The sequence below is a fragment of the Lagopus muta genome, chromosome 12, assembly GCF_023343835.1.
Source record: "Lagopus muta isolate bLagMut1 chromosome 12, bLagMut1 primary, whole genome shotgun sequence".
Classification (NCBI taxonomy): domain Eukaryota; kingdom Metazoa; phylum Chordata; class Aves; order Galliformes; family Phasianidae; genus Lagopus; species Lagopus muta.
In genome coordinates, this window is record NC_064444.1 from 4,241,065 (window position 1) to 4,265,186 (window position 24,122).

General features: G+C 43.4%; 1 protein-coding gene across 1 annotated transcript in view; it reads right to left on the reverse strand.

Annotated features, from left to right (window-relative positions):
• Positions 1-2,494: 2,494 nt before the first annotated feature.
• LOC125699041 (c-Maf inducing protein) overlaps positions 2,495-24,122 on the reverse strand; it is a 123,312-nt gene continuing 101,684 nt past the window's right edge. The window contains exons 11-21 of the mRNA XM_048958115.1: positions 17,830-17,895; positions 16,822-16,848; positions 16,293-16,341; positions 14,732-14,839; positions 12,878-12,994; positions 11,434-11,574; positions 10,546-10,593; positions 9,634-9,780; positions 8,029-8,134; positions 6,977-7,047; positions 2,495-4,509 (exon numbers count right to left, since the gene is read on the reverse strand). Of these exons, the coding sequence (XP_048814072.1) occupies positions 4,456-4,509; positions 6,977-7,047; positions 8,029-8,134; positions 9,634-9,780; positions 10,546-10,593; positions 11,434-11,574; positions 12,878-12,994; positions 14,732-14,839; positions 16,293-16,341; positions 16,822-16,848; positions 17,830-17,895 (934 nt within the window). The 3' untranslated portion in view covers positions 2,495-4,455. The remainder of the gene's footprint in view (positions 4,510-6,976; positions 7,048-8,028; positions 8,135-9,633; positions 9,781-10,545; positions 10,594-11,433; positions 11,575-12,877; positions 12,995-14,731; positions 14,840-16,292; positions 16,342-16,821; positions 16,849-17,829; positions 17,896-24,122) is intronic.

Sequence of the window (24,122 nt, forward strand, 5' to 3'; positions counted from 1 at the left end):
TTTTAAGATTTTAAAGCACCTCATTTAGCTACTGTGAACAACTCAACTTCAAAGTGTGTACTGTGATACAAATAAGGGATTATTGCTTTGATATCCCACCCAGTTGGAACAGGAATTAAGGAGAAGCTGGTTTCTGTACCAACTGCTGGATATGTGAAGCAAACTCAACACGGTTTAGTTGGGGAATATTGACAGTGGGAATGGAGGGTTGGAGTGGATGACCTTGGAGGTCTTTTCCAACCTTGGCGATTCTGTGATAGTGAGTGACAGTAATGAACTGGAAATGAGCTGTAAGCTATACCCCATATACAGACCTTTGGTTCCATCCACGTAAAGATCCGTAGAAAGAGGACACATATTTAATTGACAGCTACACTGACCAATGGGTCCTTCGTGACCAGTGGGTCATGGTGAGACCTGTGTGCAAATATGTTCAAAATCTGATGGGATCTATTTTATAAGGACAAATATATGACAGTAGTCGTTCTACCTGACAGGTGAAAAGCACAGAAGTGAGATCACCCAACAAACAATACCAGGAACTGGATCAGCAGGAGAAACACCCACATCTTTAATTCTCCTCTCAAATAGGGATATCCCAAGATCTGTTTTTAATAAAAATGGTTCATCTCAAATATTTACGTAATATTCCCCAGTCAGTAGGAAGGAGAATGGAAAAAAACTGGATGTTAACATCCACTTAAGATATTTTGAAGCAAGTACTATATTGAGTTGGCAAAAATCATTAAAAATTCAAGACAGCAATATAGCTGACTGATGTGTTCTAATGGGGGCATCTGGTCGGCTTCACCGAGCCTGGGAGAGGTCAGCACTGCCTGCAGCGTGAGAACAGGAGATGCTCCACGGCCCTGACTGCATACAGACGTATGGAAGGCTTCAAGGAGCTCTCTTCCAGATGAGATACATTTATGTATGTATACATATATGAGATGTGGGTCACCAGGGGGGTGGCAATCCTGAGACAAACCGCCCTGCTGTTTGTTTGTCTCCGTGGGGCTCACGGCATTGGGCACAGCTCAGGTCCTCAAGGTTTGGAGGGCTGGGCTCAGCCTGGTGTAAGAGAGCCATACAAATGTGACACACCGAGCTCTTCCTGGTACAAACACGGGTCAGCTCTCCAACTCACCAGCTGTTGGGATGCCTGCACTTCACACCAAGCAAAGCAGCCATAAATTATCAGGATTTTAGGCTTCTGAGTGCCTAACTAGTATCCATTCACTTAGGAAACTGGAAGCAACCAGCGCTCTGTGAGATTCCTCTCTGTGTTTGGCCTTCTAGAACTCTACACTCTCTACAGCTGAGAGCAGTGGGGGAAGCCATAGGAAGGCAGCACAACTGCAGGTTTTTAATGAGGACGTGAGAAAATTGCCCCAGAAACAAAGTAGTGCTGCTGCTCTGTGCACTTTGGACTTGCATCAAAGCCACCGTGGTAGTTTGGGTTGAAAGCGAAAGCCCCGGTACTCAGAGTCCCCAGGAAGATGCGCTGCAGTAACCTCCCAAATGAAATTGAGCAGTTTTTAATGGCCCCTATTTTCAACAAGCTACAGCTGAAAGGAAGGCAGAAAGGTATCATTATCCAGGAGGAACTGCCAGGGTGCCCAACAAGCCCAGGCGTTCTACTATAGAACTCAGACAAACCTTTCTGAGCACAAGCTGAGACGCAGCATCTCCTATTATTATACCACCTCTAATGCTCACATTTTGTGACTGATATGAGAACCCCTTGTCCGATGCCATCATTAGAAATTCCTAACGAAGTGCTCAGCATTTGGGGCTGGCTGGATGCCAAAGGCACCTGGCAGGGCAGAGCAATGATCATTTGAAGTCAGAAGTCAGACACAGACATCAGAGAAGCACAGAATGGTTTGGGCAAGCCCACCCAGTTCCAGCCCTGCACCGTGGACTGCCTGCCCCACACCAGGCTGCACGGGGCCCATCCAGCCCAGCCTCCAATGCCTCCAGGGATGGGCATCTGTAAGCTTAACTTCATAGGAGAGATGCTCCAGCCTTTACCACGTGAACAGCAGAACGATCATCTGCCTCCTCAGCTATGGCAGAGTGGCATTTCAGTGGGAAGGCTGAAGACACAGTTAATTCTCTCTATCAAGGGGTGAGCACTCCTTACCTTGTCTGGAAACACAGAAACATGGATGACAACATGGACCACGTAACATAGATTGCTCATGAAACCAGTCCCAAGAGCTCCCAACTGGAACCTAAGAGCTCGAAGAGTTTGCTAACTGTCCCAAGGACTGCAGCAGAGCTGGGACACTGCAGCTGGACTTTGTGCACCGTGGCCAACAGGCAATGCAAGTGCAGCACATCTCCCCACGGGGACACTGTCCCAAAACACACCTCAGCATCTCTGCAGTCCAAAAATACGTATCAGTGCGATGCTGTCCTTGGGCTCCTGCAGCATCCCCACGGCGCCGGGCTGGAGATCTTCCTTCAAAGAAAGCACAAAGCACGCAGCTAAAAGATAGTCGCTTACAGTTTATTTTCGCCTGAAATTATTTCACATCTCTTTGTACACAGCTACAGAACAGTAGTAGTAAACCATTGGTAAAAGCAACAGTGCTAAGGAAAACGTTGGCGTCATTTTTCTTCCTTTTTATAGATACCTTTTTTCTTCTTTCTCCCCATGCTGTATCTGCGTACAGTTTGGGATTTGAAGGGGAAAAAAAAAAACCTGGGACACTACGTGAGTTAAGACTCAATTTTTGTTTCATTTGTTTAAAAAAGGAAAAAAAAAAAAAGAAGAAAAAAAACAAAAGGAAAACAATGTAAGTTTTGGGTAAGGGCCATCATCTACATAGCAACAAAATTAAAAAAAAAAAAGCTTGGCTTCCATTGAATAAGATTAAATATATATATATTTATATATAAAAAATTACATTGGCTGTATGTGAAACCTTGAGGTGCTGAAGAATAAAACAAAGGTGTTAAACAGAGGAAAAAACTGTGTTTGGGATTTTTTTTTTCTTTTTTAAATAAGCAGCTCTGTACAACCAAGGCTCAGTATGAAAAAAAACCCAAAAACAAAACAAAACAAAAAAAACACAACCCAAAAGTCAACAGCGTCGTTATAAAAGAAACCCCCTTTAAAAAAAACCAAAATAAAATCATCTTCTAAGGAACTGGAAGGAAAATCCCAAAGGTTTGGCCGTCCCACCTGCAGACGGGTCGGAGCTGTGGGTCCTCGTGGCGCCGTGCGATGGGAGCACACGGAGCTGAGCGCACAGAGCGGAGCGGGACGAGAGGGGAAACCGTCGGAGCGAAACGCTGCTGCTCAGCACGGAGGGAGAGCTTTGCTTTCTCCAAGTTTTGAAATACTGGACGCAAACAGAAAACGACGGAGTTCGGTCAAGTCAGCAGAGTCCTGCGAGTCCCTCAGCGGCAAAAGGAACGGCGGGGTTTTCCCCACTGCACTGTGTGTAAATCTGACTGGGTTCAAGGGACTAAAGAGAGCGGTGCGGACTTGGGAAGGAAAGCTGACTTTATTAATCCCTGTGCCCCTCCCGACAGCATCCTCTAGGTGGGCATCTTCCTTCCTGTTTGATAACATTTGGAAACCAAAAAGACAAGCGATGGATGTGGTGACAGAGGGGCTATAATACAGTCTGCGTTACTAAAAGGCAATTCTTCAAGGACGCTTCCTTTAAAAAAAATAATAATAACAACAAGACAGCAAACTAGTTTATACAGTACTATACGCAAAAAAGGGTAAAAGAATTAACAATTCATAAATAAAAGACAGGTCCCAGACCTGTTATTTGTGAACCATTTTCTTAAATAGGTGCATTATGTAAATCTTATGTACAACAAAATTACTTTGCATAACAACTGTGAGGACACGGGGCGAGGGGCTGGAAATCAGATCGCGTTTGGTTTTCTTCTCTGGAGATTTTTGTTAAGTTTGATTTTTCTGGAGCAAAATTGGTCACAGAGGAGTTCAAGCTGGATGGGTGCCAGCCAAGGAAACCCAGGTAAATAATGACAAATGAATATATATATATTTTTTCTCCACACGGCATAAAACACAAAGGCAAATAAAATCCACAAAGGTGTTTTTTTTTTCCTCTTTATAATCCTCTTTGCTGCTGCTACAAAGTCCTTTTATTTTTCTTTCTTTTTTTTTTTTTTAAATTCTTTTTTTTTTTTTTTTTTTTTTTTTAAAGATTTTCTCCTTTTCAATTTAAATAATGCTGATTCCGAAATCACAAAGCTGCAAGGATTCGGGTCCAGGCCTGCTATGTCCCGACACACACACAACTCCTCCGCCTCACACCACGACCTTCCCACCACGTCCCAGCGCTCAACCGCTCTACAGGAATTAACCAAAAAGTTATTTCTCCGGTTTGTTTTTTCTTTTGTTTGTTTTAAAAATCTTTTCCTTCCCATCAGAAGCAAAAGAGAGTCGGAGGCAGGCAGAGTTCACCAGGCTTCGGTGTAACGAACGTCCACTTCTTTCAGGTTGGGCAGTTTGGCCTGTGTGGGGCAAGAGGAGAAAGTCAGAGTTAATAACGTGTGCTCAGGATTCCAGCTCTGCTACAACAGCAGCAGTGAGCAGAGCCCAGCCCCTATTTCTACTACAAGCACTCAGCTGCAGCTGTGACTGCAGCGGACCCAAAGCACACAGCCATGCTCCGTGCTGCATCACTGCCTGATTCCTCCGTTTGTTACACAAACGCTAACAATTTTTGGTGCCATGGAGTCACAGAGTGGCTTAGGCTCGAAGAAAGGATCTTTAAGATCTCCCAGTTCCAACCGCTGCCATGGGCTGGTTGATAACCACCAGCTCAGGCTGCCCGGGGCCCATCCACAGCCGTGGGCACCTCCAGGGATGGGCAGACATCACTCTGGGCAGTGCAAACATCTCGCTGCCCCGAGTAAAGAATGTCTTCCCTACACCTCAACTAAATATCCCAGTCCTAGTTCAAAGCCGTTCCCCTTTGTCCTATCACTAGTACACCATGGTCTCCCTTCCACACCTCCAGAGCACTCGGGCTCACTGCTGGGTGGCCATTGGCTGTTTGTTTTCCTTCTACATGCTGGTGCTGCTTCCTTGCTTCCTGTCCAGATCCGTACAGCTAAGTCTCCAAAACCAAACACGTTTAATTAGGCTGGGGCATAATTGAGGAGTTGGAAGTTTCTAGGAGTCGTTATTACCTCACCCCATGATTTATGTGCGCACATATTTTGATAAGAGCTAGTCATAATCCTACAGACACTGCCAGCAAATAATTTTTCAGTTAGGCAATAATGACTTCAGTGGTGGGTGTTTATTTATTGTCTGTTTCAGCCCGCCTGGTACATACGGGGGTGTCTGTGTGTGCAGTGTGTGGTGGGGCAGGGAGGAAATGTCAACCCCGGCTCATGCCCCGGTGCTCCCACAGACCAAAGGGAGAAGAAGGGAAGATCTGTATCGAAAATGTGTTCTTCGAAGGCCAACTTGTTCTCAACAGACCTGTAAGCACACGGCCCAGGGAGAAAAGCTATTCCCCTCCCTTTGAGCACGCGCAACACTCCCAATAACCACCAATATTAACCTCAGTGAAAGAAGGGTGTGGGGGGAAATGTGACACGCGCCTGTTCTCTCAGCTTCGTTAAATCTGTGCAATTGTCTGGGCTTTGCTCCTTGTCGGCTTTGCTGTCTGCCCTGGCAGTCACTTTCTTTCACTGCTGCTGAGGACTGGGTCATGGAGTATCAGAGCAAAGGGAAGCAGTTTGGAAAATGTGAGCTTCAGCCTCAAGTGAGCAGCAGAGGGGCTCAGAAGCAGGCTAGGGCTGGGCCAGCCTTTCAGTAGACTTCCCTCCACAGCCCTGGACCAAATGCAGCACTGACCCTGATTGTCTGCAAAAGCTTGGCGCCCGATACAAGCTCCATTGTGTGAACCCATCTGCAAGCCAGCTGTTAATTCCAAGGATTTCTTTGCATATACAATTGTGACACAAGTTTTGAAAACTTCATCTTGAAAAATCAGTGCTAGCAACGTTGCAACTGAGTCTCTGGAGAAAACCAGGCTCCACAGCCAGAATTGAAGATATACATTTGCAGTGAATTTTGAAAGCAGAGCAGTTTCAGGACTTGCCACAAGTCTGAAGCTCGACCCAAGGCTGTGACCTTTTTGAGTAAACCTGGCACAATCTCAGGTTTCAACACACAAGAAAATATAATTTAGAGTTTCATCTTGAGCACTCAGGTTGGTAAGGTAAGAGACGTGACTCATGTAACACCAGAGTGAAGAAAAAGTCCATGGGAAGTCATGAAAGCCAACACATCTCAGTCAGTCTTTGCCTGAAACCACCTGGGGCTGTTCCCCTCCCACAGCTGTTCTCGTTCTTTACCATCTCACTGAAGCAGTTGTAAATTCATGGTACAAATGATAACACCAGACTCCTTACATCTCACACCCAAAGGAACCAGGCACTTGTGCAGATGTTTCTGTTTAAAGCACAGTTCCAGCCCAAGAGGTGTCGAGATTAACTTGCACCTTCCCCAATGTCTTTCATTCCCTCTTTGCACTGTGAATCAAAGCTTCGCAGTGCTGCTCATCAACATTACTTCTGTTCCTGCTCATAGTGTAGAAGATGACTTTGGAGGTGTGCACCAGATTTCCCTCTTTATGCATCCCCATTGGAAACAACCATTATGCTCTTACTTATTAAAATTTATAGCTCTGGCAAAAAAAAGAACTTGGCTTTTGCTCCCTGTTCTCCATAGTTGACTCATTGACTCAACAGACTAAACACTCCCCGAGTCCATCACAGCCAGCAACCTCAGGACGCAGCTCTCAGTCGTTATCCCCCCAAAATAATCCACTCCTTCCTCTTCAGATGATGGCCACCCATGCCACCAGCCCAGTGCTCTCTGTGCTAGGCACTACCAACACGCACTTGCCAAGTCTCCTAGGCAAGCCACTGCTCATCTTTAGCAGACAGAAGTCAGAAATACCTTGAGATCTTCATAGGTATCTGCTGAAAGTTTGGTGCTGTTCATGTTTAAACTACACAGGCTCTTCATGGCTAAAAGAGAAAATACACAGGTATTCAGGATCATGCTGCCTTTTCTCAAAATATCAGTTTTACAGTAGGCCAAAGCATAAACAAAACATGACTGTGTGTCTCAGAAAAAGCTGAATAGTGTAAAATATAGAACTACAAATGGATAAGCAGCTGCTTGGGCCCTCATCCAGGAAAAAGTCGCTACTTAGGAAGGGCTATTAAGCATATGCTTTAGTCTGCTGACTTCAAAGGAGTTCAAGGAACTTCTCATCATCAGTTTCCTGCACATTATTCTGAGCAGTTCTCAGTGCTCTGCTTGTTGTGCACAGGGGGCACGCTGGTCCAGCAGCCCTTCTCCCCCCGACCTGCTTCCATTTTGGGCTCCAATACTTAGCAGAATAGTTTCCTAAGAGGAGCTGTAACTACTGGCCTGTCTGGCATGTCTGTGTAAGATCAAGCCTATTAAAGGAGCCCTTTAAACCCAGTAGGAGAGGTTTATAATTCACTGCTGGACATAGGAAAGAGTCTTATTCTGGCACATGACGCAGCATTTGGTACAGAGGGGAATCCTGAATGTTGCTCAGACAACCCCAGTCTGCCTTGCCCTACTTAGCTCTGATATTAAACCACATGAGAACAGTCTGAGCCTCTTCCTCAGAAAGAAGGAGCAAAACATGTCAGAGATGTGGAACCTGCCGCACACAGTCGCTAAACTCATTAAAAAGATGGTCTGTGGCTCCTGCCTGGAGCAGGGAGTGTGAAAATGGCTGGGAAGTCCCAGGGCACAGGTCATGTTGCGAGATGGAGACAAATGACATCAATACAGCTAGAGGCAAGAGGGAGAGTACACTCTGGGACAGAAAAAATAAAACCACAAAGCACCACAGCAGGCTCAGACGACAGCGCTCCTTTCCTTGCCTGCAGCCAAGAACTAAAGCTGCTGTCTGAACCATGTGAATTCCCCTGCACCCACGTGGCTTTCGGCTCGCTTTGGTCACTTACAACTAAGGGCCAGCAGCCCAGCATCCGTGACAGGCGTCTCGCACAGGTTGAGCACTTGCAGCATCGTGAGGTGTTCAGACAGGAGCCGCAGCCCTGCGTCTCCGAACTGCAGGGGCAAGCAAAGTTGTGTTCAAACAGTGCACGGACATCATTGCGCAGACAACGCACACTCAGAAGTGGGGCTGAGCTCAGGTTGTTTACCTGAATCTCCAGCAACACGAGCAAAAGTAGATAGTTCTATTCGTATTTTGTGGATGGGGAATAGAAAAATTAACTTGTGCACGGTTGCAGATAATTGTTGTGGGTTTGAATACAGGTCTGCTTACTGGCTACCCAGCGCTTAACCACAGGACACCATTTAATTAGAGCAGTGCCTTAGAAGTCAGGACTTTGTATGAGAGGGCTCCCTCCCTCCCAGGCTATACAAGATGGCTATGGCAGTCCCAGCCAGCTCCCAACCACATCACAAAAAGCATAAGAGGCAAGTGGTATTAATTAGTTATTTTGGTCTCAAGAACAATGTCCTATTGATTAGTAATTGTTCTATTGACCCACTTCGTTTCTGCTGGTTCTAAATTCTCGATTAATGGAAACCAGGATATCATAAGTAAAATGGAATCTCAGCTCTTTTTTATCACACAAAACGCAGCTCTGCGCCGAGCGAAATCACACTCAGTTTTCAGATGCAGAAGTTACACTGCTGGGACAAATCCAGAGGAGACAGATACAAGATAGTCTGGAAACTTGCAAGGAATCAGATTCTGCTTCTTACTCCCCAGACAAAAAGGGGAAATTTCTGAGGTATAAAAATAGTTAGGAAAACAAGGCAAGATATTTACATGACATTTCAGTGAAAAAAAGTACTGCCTGTTGTGGCTGCACTGGGAACATTCATATTTTCAGTAAGCACTACAAATAGGTGCTAATAGAAAACGGGGAAAAACTCTTGAGGGGAGATCTCAGCAACCAAAACCAGCAGGGAATTGCAGAAGAACAAATTTACTTTAAAAACTCTTTCCATTAACTGCTCAATGATTTATTCAGTTAAGCAGCCCTGTTTTTGCTTACAGAATAGCTACATTCTCATTACAGTTTCCTTATATTTATTCATTATTTGAGTTTATTTTCTTGCTGTTTTTGAGGAAATTTTAGTTGACCAGCATTCAGGGCCATTCACTACCTACAACACACAGCCTGTCTGCTTTGCTTGACCAGTTAAGCTGCACAGTGATCTTTTTTTGTGTTGGTTTTTTTTTTGTGTGTGTCCTGAATGGGTGAAAGCATGAACTCTTCTCCAACAAACAAACAGCAGTAGACATACTGTGAACTACGCAGTTCCAACAGTGCCAAACTGGTGCTTCCAACCCCAGACAAATGCAATCCTTTAATAATTAAAACTGAATTAAAATTTAAAATAAAAATTACAAAAAAATGAACCCTGGGGATAAGGCAGACCATTTTTTATAGGCCCTGTAAAAACAGCATGAAGGCAAACTCATTCCAAGCAAACCTCTTCACACATTTGTCTCATGCTGACGTAACGTGAAATTTCAGAATTAATCAGCACGGGTTCCTGCTCTGAGTTTCAGTCTGCAAAGCACTTACCTGGGTTGACCACAGGTTCAGCTGCTTGAGTGAAGGCAGTTTAATGAGGTGCTCAGCACAAGCACTTGTTACATTGGTAAAGGCCAGGCTGAGATTTTCCAAATTTCCAAAAGATCCCGAGCTTAACAAGCGGGCCAGGTCTGCATCCTGAAAGCAAACATCAGATTGATGAGCAAGATTATCAACTCCTCAGCCTGCAACCATCTGCAGTGGTGTCGCTGCTCCTGCTAACCAGCATGGATTGCACAGTTCCACCACTTGTTTACAGCAACAGAGAACCACACAGAGAAGTTTCTGTTTGTTGGCAAGCAGCTGGGCTCTTGTGGCAGCATTGCTTCACACACCCTGGGAAAAATGCATCCAGACAGTAGGACAGAAATCTTCTTGGAGTGCGTATCCTTACGAGACACCAAGGCATGAGTTTCAGAACTAACCCCAAAGATGAGCTTCTCAGCTTAATGCAGATGTCACTGCACATCCTAGACCCACACTGTGCTCTGATACGCTACCTGGGTTTCAGTGATGCTGCTCTGGGTTTACAATGCTCTTAAACTGCACCAGAGATGGACCTCTTTCAGCAGAAGTCAGTGTGTAAAATGTAGAACTGCACATTATTAAGTCTGCTTTTTTAAATGCAAAATCTGGTTCTCAGATCTATATTTTGATTGAATCATACATTCCAAGCCTGTGCACCACTGTAAACCTGACGACCTGCTGCTTGTACTGGCATTGCACGCTGCTGCAAGAACAGCAATGTGCCCTTGCTCATGTAAACCCCAGTCATGTTGACAGAGCAAGTGGAAGGGCTCCTCTCTTGACTGACCAAAACCACTGTGCCACATGGCAAACATAAATCAAGGTTTAAATATGGAAAGACAAAGCTTGTTTTTTTTATTGGCAAGATTAACTTACTGTGGACTTTGATGGCAGTGTTAACCTCGTGGGACCACCTTTTCTTTGCTGCAAGAGAGAAGATATTTTGGTCAAAGAGATTGCCAAATTACATTTCAGACCAACTGAAGCAGAGGGAGTTTTTCCCTAGAATGAACCCTGCTCTGATTTCAAAGCCCCCTGCCAGCCCTTCCACCCCTTCCCTGCTTTTTCTGCACCAACAGACTTTTCCTGTGCGTGCCAGATGCCTCCCTGGGGACCGCAACTAACCACAGCCAGTGGTCTTCATGCCATGGGTCAGCATCTCTGCTTCAGCCTCTGACTGTGCAGCTGATAAAATCATTTACTTCACTATAAAAAACACATTCTTTACAGGCTGAAAGCAGGGGGTCAAAGAGGAGAAATACAAGTAAGAAAAAAGGAAGAGGAAGACCACGGGTACATTTGCAGATGAAGTGCTAACGAGAGCAGATTTATCTACTGCCTGTGGACCCCATCTTTAAAATCAGGAAAAATTTGTGATGTGAACTAGACCTCAGAGAAATGTTCCGAATGTCAAAGCATTAAGAAATGCTGGCCAGCACTAGGACCATTTGCTACTCACATGTCAAAAGGTGGCAGAATTTGACAAGCTGACTTATAAGATTTTAAGACAGCAAGATTTCACCCCTTTTCTTTCACACAGATTCCAAGCAGCTTCCTGATTATCACTCAGAAACCTAGTATGGGATCTGATACTTCAGCAAATATCACACAGCATATACATTCACAATGGGATCCCCTGAACACTGCTCCCATCCTGTTGTTAACCAGGAATTTCACACCCTGCTTGTCTTTCTTTTGTACCTCCATTTCTGGCGAGTACAGACCACAGTGTGCTATGGCAATACTGCATGCAGGGTGACATACCAGCTCTTTTAACTCCCTCTGCCTGTCACACAGCTGTTCATACATTCTCTTTCCCACGTCTGTGCTTTCCAGAGTAGAGATGATCTGGAGCTGGGTGTCATTATTATCGATGATGTTGTATTCCAGCATCAAACACAAAATCTAGCAGCAGAATGAAAGAAGAGCAGTCACTGCAGTGCTTGCATTCATTTTTTTCCAAATATTTTAATTCACCTGGGCATGCCAGTTTAAATTACTGGGTATGTTTTTAGAGGATGCATTATAGAGGCTAGACTGGGGGAGATCTTAACATTTACTGACTTCCCAGTACAAGAAACACATTTTTTTATTGTAAAGAATGACCTCCAGTCTCTGAAAGTCACCCTATCTATCCTGGCTTCCATTAGTGCTCATTCCTTCTGACCAAGAGGCGCAATTACTTTGCATCAGTGCTGGAAGATGGCTTCATGCCACAGCCCTCATCAGAACAGGTACAATCGATTCGGTATTTCCCAGCTGCACTGGCTGGACTGCTGAGTAGCAGATTTGGGATATTAGGCATGAGCAGTAGAGCCATGCAGCCAGCCAAGTGCTGGATTTTCTGTCCCTAAGAGCTGGGCTTTATGTACCAACAAAGTGCATGTGGAGTGCACCCAACATACGATGGGGAGAGGTTTGAGAGGCTGAGTGAAAATGGCACAGGGAGCTGAATGTTGCAGCCAGACACCCTCCATCACTGGGACTGTGCCTGATGCCCCAGAAGCAAGGCAGACCCCAGCAGATGCTACAGTGGGACACAGCCTGTACTCTCCATGCTGCCCTTCATTTTCAGCTACTTATGTCATTGAAGCTATGGAGGCAATAAAAGCTTTCCATTTTAATTGCAGGTACTTCTTAATGAAGACAAGTAACATTAAATTGCAAAACATTGTGACTTCTTCCACTCAGTTAATCAATTTCTATTTCCCTTTGGCATTTATTAAGAAACTTCTCTGAAGGAATGCAAAAAATAATATTTGCTATTAATGCAAGAAAAATAACATGTCCTAAACACTAAAAATACAAGTAAATACTTTTGATAAATGCACTTTCTTTCAGTGCTGATTCTGCAGGTGGCAGGACAAGCATCGAGCATTTAGTCACAGAAAGTCTCACTGCTCTGAATTCTGATCCCCTGCTGCAGCCTGTGCATTCATTGCCATTTATTTCCCATCACTGTCCCTCCAAGTGGATTAGAGCAAACGATCCCTTTGTCCAAAAATTCTTGCACTCACCTCTCATGTAATTCACACATATCTGCAGAGCAGCAATATTTCACAACACAACTGCCTGCTACTGGTGTTTGATACGACAGACTTGAACTCAGCTTCTCTAGTTCCATGGAATCTAATTCTGGAGAAGGCAGTGTGAAACTGAATCTTAATGCTGCTCATAAACCGTATGATTACGTATGTTACGGGCTTACCTCTACCATCGTCTGGTTACCCCTCAAGGCCAGCAGCATGCAAGGTCCTAATTTATTTTCAGCCAGCGAAAGCAGAAACTTCTTTGTTTTATAGCAAGATCCCATTAGAATATGAACCTATTTGAGAAACAAACAGCTTAAATTAGAAGTGTAAGCCTAAGAAACACATATCTAGAATGGACGCTGTTATGCACTCAAACAAACAGAAGTACTTGTGACAAATAAAGAAAAGGAGGTCTCCACTGTTATTAGGGCTGCAGTTTCTTTGTAGCTGTATAGCTGACTAGAAGTCAGTTTTTGAACAAGGTAATGCCTGGAATGATGGGAGGGAATGGGTAGCTTTCCTCTGCAAAGCAGCCCAGCTGACAGCCTGATAAAATCTCTGCAGGAAATATCGGAGCAGCTGTGCAACTGTCCCCATCCCATCCCTAGCAACACAATGACCCCAGCTCCAGGGGAAGCACAGGAGAATTTGTTTTCCTTGCTGTTTGCAGCTCAGTTTCTCTGGAAATGCCAGCTGGAAATCAAGGGTTGTAAGGGCTGTATGTAAAAATGGTGCTGGCAATCTGCAGGCTGAGCACTAGCCTTGGGTAAGGAGTGGTGACGGAGAAAATCATCTCTCAAAGTGAAGAAAATGGAACTGGTGAGGAAAGGAAGAAGTGCCCAGTGAAAATCCAGCAATCCTCAACCTTATGTTCCTGTAAGTCAGAACTTCATTTGCTCTACCTTGGCCATTGTCTTCCTTTCCCTTTTGCTTTATTTGCCCTGAAAGGAAAGACATGCTGAGAAAACTCCTCAGGAAGACTCCTAGCAGACAGAAGTGTGCTGCAGACACTCTCCTAGCTCCAGATAGAATGGAAGATATCGCAGTGACATCCATAGCTGAAATGCAAAGCTACTCATACCAATCGAAGTCTCATCTCACAAGAGGATGGCAATGTCCTTTCCCATTTAAAAACCCTAGAGATTAATTTCAGAAGATTTTGGGTTCCCAGCTGAAAGTTTCATTTTATGGCCCAGGCGGCTGATTCACCAGCTTGCTGGCAGAACACAATGTGTAGTTTCCAGTGACCTGGGCACTAAGAGGTCCACCATGTAGAATACCAGAACCCCTCTACAAAAAGCTTGTAACTCATGTTCCTTGGTCCACAGTGTTGCCTGGGCTATGTTCAATACTACTGAAAATACCACAGTCATTCCATGATGAGGTCAATTCTAAAGAAGATCAAGTGTTATCACACAACTCCTCTTCCTTATGGCTGCACTACCAGCATTACTAAGAAGGCCTTTAGAAGAACATCTTTAAGGAAGTGAGCTTCAAGCTAAGGAAGATTTTACTTTATGCAGTCATTAGCATTAAGATTTTTGGAGGTTTTCTTAAGTGATGGAAAATACTGATGCTAAGATTAATATAAAGCCCATCTCAGAACAGGATGTTTTTTGGATTTTATGATTAGTCATTAGCAGCTCTTTAAGTATTTATCAGCATCTCTGCAAAAGGCATAGAATACTGCATATTAATGTATGTTAGCATTGTGCTTTCTCATGCACACCACCTCCTGATGCTTATAAATATCATGGACCACAAAAGCTCTCAGGATAAATGATTTAGTTCTAGACATATTTTTTTTTCTTTTGCAAACATAAGAAGAAAAGTGAAAACAGATGAACCCTTCTGTGAACAGTCTTTGCCCACTCTTTCACAGGTCAATAAGAGTACAGGCATGTCCTAAAATGTTCAGTATGACTTATACATATATATTTTTAAATGCAAGTAAAACTTTTTGTTGCCAGCTATGCATTACCTACTTACTGCAAACAAGTTACTAAACCCATGTTATTGCAGACACGTACCATACTGGCAAACAGCTCTCCATCATCATCACATGCCACTCCTCCAGGGCTGTAGAGCTGGAACCAACCATCTTTGCCAGCCCGCACACTCAGCAAACATGAGTGGACCTGCCAAAAAGCAAAGACATTGGGAAGGTTACAGACCCTGCCAGTAATCACCAGTGTCTCCCACACTGCACCAATAGAGGTAACCCTGCCTACCTGGGGTCTACTGGAAGTTTCATGGTTAATATTACAATTTACACGTTAGGAAGTTTTCACACACAGAAACCCTTTCTTTCCACTACAGAGAAGGAGGGAAGCTATGCCACTGTTAATCGCATGCCCCTTTTTTATTTGCTGTACAGGAATCAAACACAAAATGGGTCTAATCTAGAACAGCTCCTTTTACTTGGGAATAAAAATGCAACAAAAAAGAAAAAAAAAGCAGCCTAGATTTCTGAGCTTCTGCCATTCTCCCCCTGTTCTCCCAGCATGTGTCTACACTTCTGACGTGATACAAATACTGAATGCAGTGGCGGATGGCTTGCTCATTCCAATCATGTACAGTTCTCATTTCTCCTGCTGTAATAAGACTTATTAGAGTCAGGATGAAGGAAGCCAACACAGAAAACTCAACAGGAATACATAAGGTGGAAGTTGCACAGAAGAACTGGTACATATAAACTGGTGTACCATCATTTGTCTAAATTTGGCCCACTAGAATGATTACTGTATCTACTCTCACATTCTAACAGAAGTATCACCATGAAGCTTTCTTCCTTCTTTTTTTTTCCCTGAAGGCACACAGAAATTACGTTCTAATTTTTGAGGAGGTGGGGGTAAGGTCCATGCACCCATACTTGGGTATGCAACAATAGAGATGAAATCCTGATGTCAGTCTAAAACAAGAAGGTCTTTGTTATCCAACACAGGTGACTATTGCTCACAAAAGCTGAAACACTGAACACGTTGAGTCTGGGCCATGACGACAATGTAGGCTCCTCACCCACAGTTCAGGCGAGCTTTCTCTCCTTTGTGCTGGCACCAAAAATGAATGCAGACGAGAGGTTCCCTCTGATTCAGCCAAAGCTGCTCACGTTAAACAAGTTACATATGTAGCTAGGAAGCAGTCAGCCACCGAGAGGCCACAGCTACACAGTCATCCCAGTAACGTGCCTCCTACCCTCTTTCTCCTGCTGATTTACGCGAATTACGGTCATTTGCAGACAGTGTAACTTAAAAAACAGCTAAGTAAAACCTGTCATTTTTTGAGCTGCATGGATCCATGCATTTTACTTCCCTTTTTTCATACGAAAGATGAAAAACTGGGAGAGAATCTAGAGACTGGTTGCAGTTTACTGCAGAGCAAGGACATTAACTGAGCTCAGGCCAGAAGGTCACACATGTATGTTTATACATAAGACAAGAAACCACTCATAGAACAGTATCTGAGTGGGTATTTCTCCCTAGAGCCTCAAGCACAGCCAAAGCACACATTTAGAAACAGACCTCTTAAGGAAGGACCTTCTGAACGAGATCCTTCCAATTAATGCTCTGGGCAAACGGGCAATAAACTTACTTCTTGTCTTGGGTCTTCTGCAAATCTCTGAATCACGTATTTCAGCTCTCTATAAAAGAGAAAAAAAAGAAAAAAGAAATGTAAAAGGACAAGTACAGGCAGCTGTTGCTTGCAGTATTCACACAAGTGTCACAGCTCCCTTGGATTACTCTTTACACAATATATATTCATGTACTTTAGAGAGATAAAAGTCAAGCTGCTTCCACAGAAGGAAATATGAAGTCTGAAAGTGATCACTAAGAAGAGAATCTATTCAAAACAGTCTAGAAAAGCTTTCAGAGATGTGCAGTGACAAACTGGTTTGTAAATTCTATCAGAATCCAGTGCCTTTAGTCCTTGGGCTCCTGCTGTCACAGTAAATTACAAAGAAAAGTACGTCTTTTTATTGCTAACAGAACATGCTCACAGCACCACACAGATAACAAACCTCAGAGATACAATATTGAATAATACATCACTACTGCTATTGACTAGAACAAGTTTTTTAAATAATTGCTCCCCTTAACAAAACAAACAAGCATCAACTTACTTTGTGAATTTCTCGTGTGCAAGTGCCCTGAAATTTAAAACAGACAGGTATGAGAATTTGGGAAGAGGAAGGGGGAAAACAAAACAAAACAGAACAAAACACAACACACTTTTCATTCCAGATAATAAACGGACTTACTAGACACAAACACAACACAACACAAAAGGCAAAAAGAATAATCTTTCAAAAAAATATCAGGTAAAGCATCTTTCCATTAACATCAGAGGGACCTTAGGGTCAGATGGAATCAAACAAAAGACTAGCAAAACAGCTACATAATTATAAACAGAATTTTGGCTACCTCCAACAGCCAGATGAATACTCAAACTGCATTGCAATTAAGGTATGGTCACACCTAATTAACATCATACATCAGGAAAACAATTAATGGTCATTCTGTGAGGCGTTTTGCTCATGGTGTGGCTTACAGCTCTCCCAGGGCTCAAATTTAACTTAGGTAAATCATGCCTCTGTTGCCTACTTCCAAGCTCTTGCTGTAGCCCAGGTAACCTGGCACAGAGGATTAGACTTCTCTGATTCAAGACATTAGGTCATTAGGGGATGTGATAAGCCAGCAAATTGTACAATTATAGGTTGTAATGTTTGTCCGTGGAGGTCTGCATTTTATGAACACAACTGCTCATTAACAGGTTTCTGAGGGAGCCAGGCTGATCCATAGGGTAGCTTCTTCACATAATTGTAAGTATAAATGATACAAGTCTCTGTCACACCAGTAAAGCATCTTCCTCTACTACACCTCTCACTTAGCTCTCCTCACCAGCTCTCCTTCCTTCCTTGCCTGTTAACCATTTTGCTCTTCAGGCTCCTCTTAAAGAAATGAGGATGGGGAAGACTTCAAGTATCTCCATATCAGTAAATTCAACTCTATAATCTAAACTTATACTTGGGGCACAAAGTTCTTCTTACCATCATGTTTTACACTAAGTTGCACTATAAAACAACAGGAATGCAAATAATCAAGTAAATGCTAAGACAGAACAAACTTACTCCTTGGGAAATGGGATAGGTTGAAGCAAGCTGGCCAGGGCTGGTCTCCAGTCATCATAGTCTGACCTGAAAAAGGAACATTTTTCTCAATAAGATAGCATGTATGGAATATGGTTTGTCAACAGTTGGTTTGAGGAATAAAAACTATCTTACTGCAGGCACTAACAGCTCTCCTGCTGTAGTGAGACAGTGGTCCAAAGATCCGCAGTGACACTGCCCTTTCCATTTTCAGCACATTCTCCACTGAGGCACAATAAATCTGGTATTTACAATGACCTCCAGAGAGGTCTTCTTTATGTCAACTTGAAGACATTTGCTGTTTACGAAACCTGTTGACATTTAATCGCTAAGTAATACTTTCATCTAAGTTGGTGCAGCAATTACCAGGCCGTTGCTATTTACAGCTCTGCTCTGCATTTAATTGGAATTTATTTTCTTTTGCTAGAAGGCATAAGTCCAGTTGTGGAAACAAAGATAATCCCTCATTTTTAACCTACACATACTAAATACCATTTTACGGTCTGATTTATAAAATAATGACATGACATACATCTGGTACTACTTTCTTTTGTATGCTTTCACTCAGAACTTTTCTAAAGATCACTGTGCACATTCACAACTCATTAACCTTTTTCTCCTCCTGCTTCAAAAACAGTTACTGTTACTATATTCCTGCACAGCAATACGCAAGACAAAATGGGCAGCAACCTGTTACAGGAACCAGAGCTGAGGAGAGGAGAGGAGAGGAGAGGAGAGGAGAGGAGAGGAGAGGAGAGGAGAGGAGAGGAGAGGAGAGGAGAGGAGAGGAGAGGAGAGGAGAGGAGAGGAGAGGAGAGGAGAGGAGAGGAGAGGAGAGGAGAGGAAACATGGCACAAGGGAACAGGTCAGTTTAAACAGAACAGAGACCTTTGCTCGGCTGAGAGGATATTAGAGAAGGAAGCACTGCCAAAATTAAGAGTGCAAGAGGACAGATGGGGATAACCAATGCAGAGGGCTCAGGCCAAAGGACCTCAAAAGGGATGTCTCTGGTGTGTTAGTGCCATAGCTGCCAGCTGTGTATTATTTATTATTATCTGCTTTCAATATACAGGACTGCCCTTCTAGGAGGAGCATCCCTAAGAGGATGCTTGCCTGACATAGGGCAAAGAGAACATCCAGTTTTACAGCACACACTGGGCAGTGTGGAGCGACCTGGCAGCATGTCATCTCTTGGGGTGAAATACTTTGGAATGGCTGTAGAAGATAGTTAAGTAGATCCTACAGTCTCCTCTCACTGCTGTTACCCTTTGGATCTCAGTTTCAAAAGCTAGCTTATTGGCTGCAGCTTGCTGCAAACTTGGCACAGAAGTATGATGTTTCTTTAGGAAGGAACGAAGCGTAATGTTCTCAAATGGACGGTACAACTGATAACATTACAAACAGACAACATATGCACAGGAACCATTCCAAAATGATGCATTTTTTGCAAAGAGAAGGTTCTAGATGGATGCATTTCCAAAAGTCTCATCCACTTTTTGAATGACATGAAACAGTGATTTCCATAAACTAGAGCAGGTTAATAGACATGAAGTTGGACAGTCCACCAAGGCATGTTCATGGACACAGAGACAATTTATGTGCCTGAGCATTCTAATTCTTATGAAGCAATGTACAGAGAAATCTTATTTAAAGGAATAACTGGCATTTAAAAAGTCAATCAGAGGAGCAATTATCGCTTGCCCAAGAGTGGTATGACTCCAGGTTACAAAAATATATAATATCTCATGCAAGTAACCAATTCAGAAGAACAACTAGGATCTGGTAGTAGATTATTATATTAAAGAGGAGATGAGTGCTGTACAAAAGCACTGTGAGATGAGTTAGCTTTTTGTTCTCACTACTCTACAGAAGTTCTGCGTTCAGTGCGTGCACTTTTATTTCCCATGCCATTTGCCTTTCGGTAGCTATCTGTAGCAAACAGCCCTGCCCTTTTCACAGGTGCTTTCTCAGACAATTCTAGCATGTAATTTCCCACCCTCCTCCTGAAACTCCTCTGCCAACAGGCTAAGTAAGAACCACAACATCGTGCTGAGTTAAGGGGTTGTCTCTTCCTGCAGCTGCACTGGTTAAATGACCAGAAATGAGTTTAGGGACAAGGCTGGAGCTTTAAGGCAGTCAGGCCAGCAGCTGAGGAGGCACTGCAAGGCAAAAATCTTAGTGCTGGTTCTTCTCAAAACACTAAACAAATAACATCTGAGAGTCTTGGCTATGTCCCCTGATAAATACAACTTGTTTATTTTCCTCATGTTATCTTTAGCATTGGAGGGACCAAAGCATAACGCATGTCAAGCTACAGTAATCCAAAAAAAGAAACTTCATGCCCATGCCAGTTGGTCTAAAAGCTATTTGAGCCTAATTTTCTCCTCCTTCAAAAATTTTGTCCTCTGGTTTAAATTAGGAGTAACTCTGAATTACACCTACCTGCAGCGAGCACTGACTGCTGAATCACACAGTTCTTTGCAGAGGCAAAAACCCCTATTACCCACTTAAATCACTGAATCATTAAGGTTGGAAAAGACCACTAAGATCATCTGGTCCAACCATCATTAGATGCTAAACAAACTGTGAAGATGACCAATTTTGTTTGGTGCCTCCAAGCAGCCCGAGGCGAGGCAGGGCTTCATTACATGGAACCATTTTTCCCACTTTGCCTGTGTAAAGAGAATGTCACGAAACACTTGCAGAGAGAGGTGCTGAGCTAACACCTCTAAGATGATGCTCTCTTGGGAATGGACTTCAGCTCCTGAGTCTGTGTCCTCAAAGAACTGACAAATCTAACGAACCCATTCTATTATTATCGTTATCGTTTGAATATTCCTCCTAAAATTGCACCTGATTTCCCTTCAAAAATGACAGGTTTTATTTTGTTCCGTGTAATGCAAAGAACTTCATGGGCAGAATTTTGAGCAGGAGAGACCCAAATGTCAAAAGGTTGCATGAGAAAATTCAGTAGGTGCTCAAGGTGTTTCACATCACATGAAATAAAGCATCCACCAATCTCTCCTGAGATGCACTTTGAGGCTTAGCTCCTGCGACATCTCAGTTTAAGTGTTACACCACTAAAATTCCTCCCTGAGCAATCTGAAGAACCGTGATTAGTAATAATGGGAACCAATCAATTTTTCCTGGCTGCTCTTCAAAGGAAATTGCAACAAGCAGAAAAAAAGCTGCTTTGTAATAGACCAACGCTGCTGACAGAATTGGAAAGCATCACCCTGATGAGAGCTGGGAGTTACGTGCTGCATCCATTTGCAGAGCAAAGCCTGAGAGAACCAACCACTGCGTATCTTCCTAGCAGAAGAAAGGAAGAAATCTGTCTCTTGTGAAAAACACAGAACTTGGTCACATGAGTGGGACCTGAAGAAAAAATCTACACAACCTGTAATCCCTTCAATCTATGCTAGGAAACATGAAACAAACACAGCACAAGAATAAAACTAAACTACTTATTAAAAGCCTACGGTGTTTCTCCTCCTCCCACCTATTCCCTTTTCAAAAACACTTTCTTTCTGTCTGCGCTCATCTCATCTGACTTCTCCTTTCATTTCAGACGGCTGCCTCTTTTGTCTTCTTTTCGGGCCCATTCAGAGCTCTGGCACATAGCAGAGGTGTTGGAAGCAGTGAGGGAGGGCCACTGTTTGCCCCAGCTGAGAAGCCTGGCCCTAAGGCTGCAAAGGAGGGGATGGAGCACGGAGATACGGGGAGGGCTTGGTGAACAAAGTCCCATTACAGACCCTCAATGGGTGCCAAGTTGCACAGAGCTCAAACCCCATGACCGGGCTTACAAACAGCCCTTCTGAAGGGACAGCCCGCAGCCTTGGCCAACCTGTCATGGCCTAATCCCCCTCCACAGTGATTTCGCCTTCGGGCCATCGTTGCTATCGGCCTGTCGACATAATACATTTTCCTTGCCAGGGATCACCTTTCACCAAAATGAAAACCTGCCCATATGTCATGTGCGGCACAAACAATCCAAAACATATTAGCAGCCCGGGGCAACCCTGATAAACATGACACAAGAGAATCCTCTTGGGATATGCAGAGCATGCCCCTGACCTATTGGGGAATGCGGGGAAGGCAGGGGAAGCTCCGGCAGAGACTTGCATTTGGAAGGCTGGCAGTCTTACCGCCCAGAGATGGCAAGCCCCAAATCCTCTTCGTTTTTAGAGCACAATAAGGAGACAAGTAGCAACTACACAGAAATAGCTTGTTTCTCTAGATCAAGAGGCTTGGCAAGATCAAACATCTTTTAGGCAACTTCTTTGTGACCTGATAGTAAAAAGATGGCCAAGTCCTCCAACACATGTGCCCCTGGGTCCAGCTGCTCTGAATCACACCGCACGGGGCTGAGCTCAGGGCTGGGGCAGGCAAACAGCCCCCCGGGCCCTCTGTTAGGTACAGCACCAAGTGCCATCTGGAGCTCTTCGGACCACATCAGGTTTTGATGCTATTCACTCCACAGAAGAGGACACACAGCCTTGCTTACCACAAATTTTTCTAACCACAGATGTGATGTTCAAGCCTAAGTTCGACTGTACATGAAATTCCCTAATGCATAGAAAGATTAGCATTCAAGTAAGGAGCTGGGCAATGCTAAGCAGCTCTCAGATCCCCAGATTCAATATGATGAACAGAAAGATTTCAATTAATTTAGTGCATTTTCTAAGCACCAATTTAAGACCATAGCATTCAGGCTGGCATCAATAACCTTATCAGAATCCAGACTGCATTAGGGGATATTGACACAGGAGTTTGATCCACTTCTGAGTGCAGGACAAAAATACTGTGTTCCACTAAAGACTGCCCTTCCTCTGCCAACATCTTTCAATCCATGATTTCACTTTTTCCTGTAGTATGCAATAGTTGTGTATTGTTACTCAACCATGTTACAAAAGGTTCAAAGATATTTCTAGTGCTGTGAATACAGCCAAACAGCTGAATTCTCTAATCTGCACATTTAGCCTTCTGTGCAAAAAGTGAGGCCTTACAGTGGCTATTAAATAATTGCTGTTACATTTTAATCACTATTAGAAGCTTTTTATTCAAAAGTATGTATCATGTAGGCGTTAGGTGAACAATAAAAAGTCCTCTGCTGAAGAAAACTGTTAAGAATTCTCATTTGCTAGACTTTCAATAATTAAAATCTGCCTAAATAAATTACTCCCTGCTGCCCTATGTTAATTATGCAAAAAAGAATACCATTGTTGGTGACTCTCTTGTTTTAATGATGATATTGAGTCAGACACCTAAAAGAACAATTAAATTCAATGCTAAGCAACTTATTTATGTTTGGCTTACCACTGTTATTAATAAGAACATTATTTTAGTGGCTGCCCGCTGAGAGCTCAGCTTCTGGATAGCTGTTGTTTTCATAATGAATGTTTTCTTCCTATTGGCATGATCTCCAACTCCCTTTCTTCAAATTCTCCATTTTTCAAAGTACAGTAACAGCATTCAGTACCTCAGAAAGGCTTTGTTCAAGAAGAGCTTGGGTGTGCAAAAAAATCAGCATCGTAACAGGATTGTCCAGCACTTCTGTCAGTAAGTACTAGCCCTTCTACAGTGCTTTTCCAATGCTTTATTTAGTTTACCATTATATTACAAATAAAGAAAATGATGCACATGAAAAAAGCAACTCATCTAAGACCTCCCAGTAAGCTAGCAGCAGAATCACGAATGGAACTCATTTGTGCATGAATGTTTTTGGGACCAAAAATAAAAAATAAATCCAAGGACGAACAGGAATGGAAGGGAACCCAAATCAGTGGAACTGTGAGCTGTGTGACAATATAAACCAGCTGTGGTGCTGGCTTAGACACTGCCTTGTATTTTCACAGGTTGTGATTTCTTAAGCAGGGTGTGGGTTCCGGCGAGGCAGTCTAAGGGAAGATGCATCAATTGTGATCGTGAAAATAAAACATAAAAACTGATTAAAAATTGTTTTAAGGTACAGAATGAAATAAAGAGTTCTTGGTGCAGGAAGTAATATGGGAATGGAGACCTGGCATATCAAACTTTGAAAATTTAGAGAGACTGTGAGGACGAACATGCCTGTTCGCAAATTTGTTTGCAAGTGTGTGTCAGCTGCGTGATGAAACCAAAACCGTCAGTGCTTAATGAGTCAGCATCCAAGCCAGCATCAGGACTGAAAGGGTTCACAGTGTTTATGGAAAACATCTAGAGTCATGGGGACAGGAATAAATACACAACATGTTTAATGCAGCACCTGGGTCTCAGTGCATGAAGACTTAGAA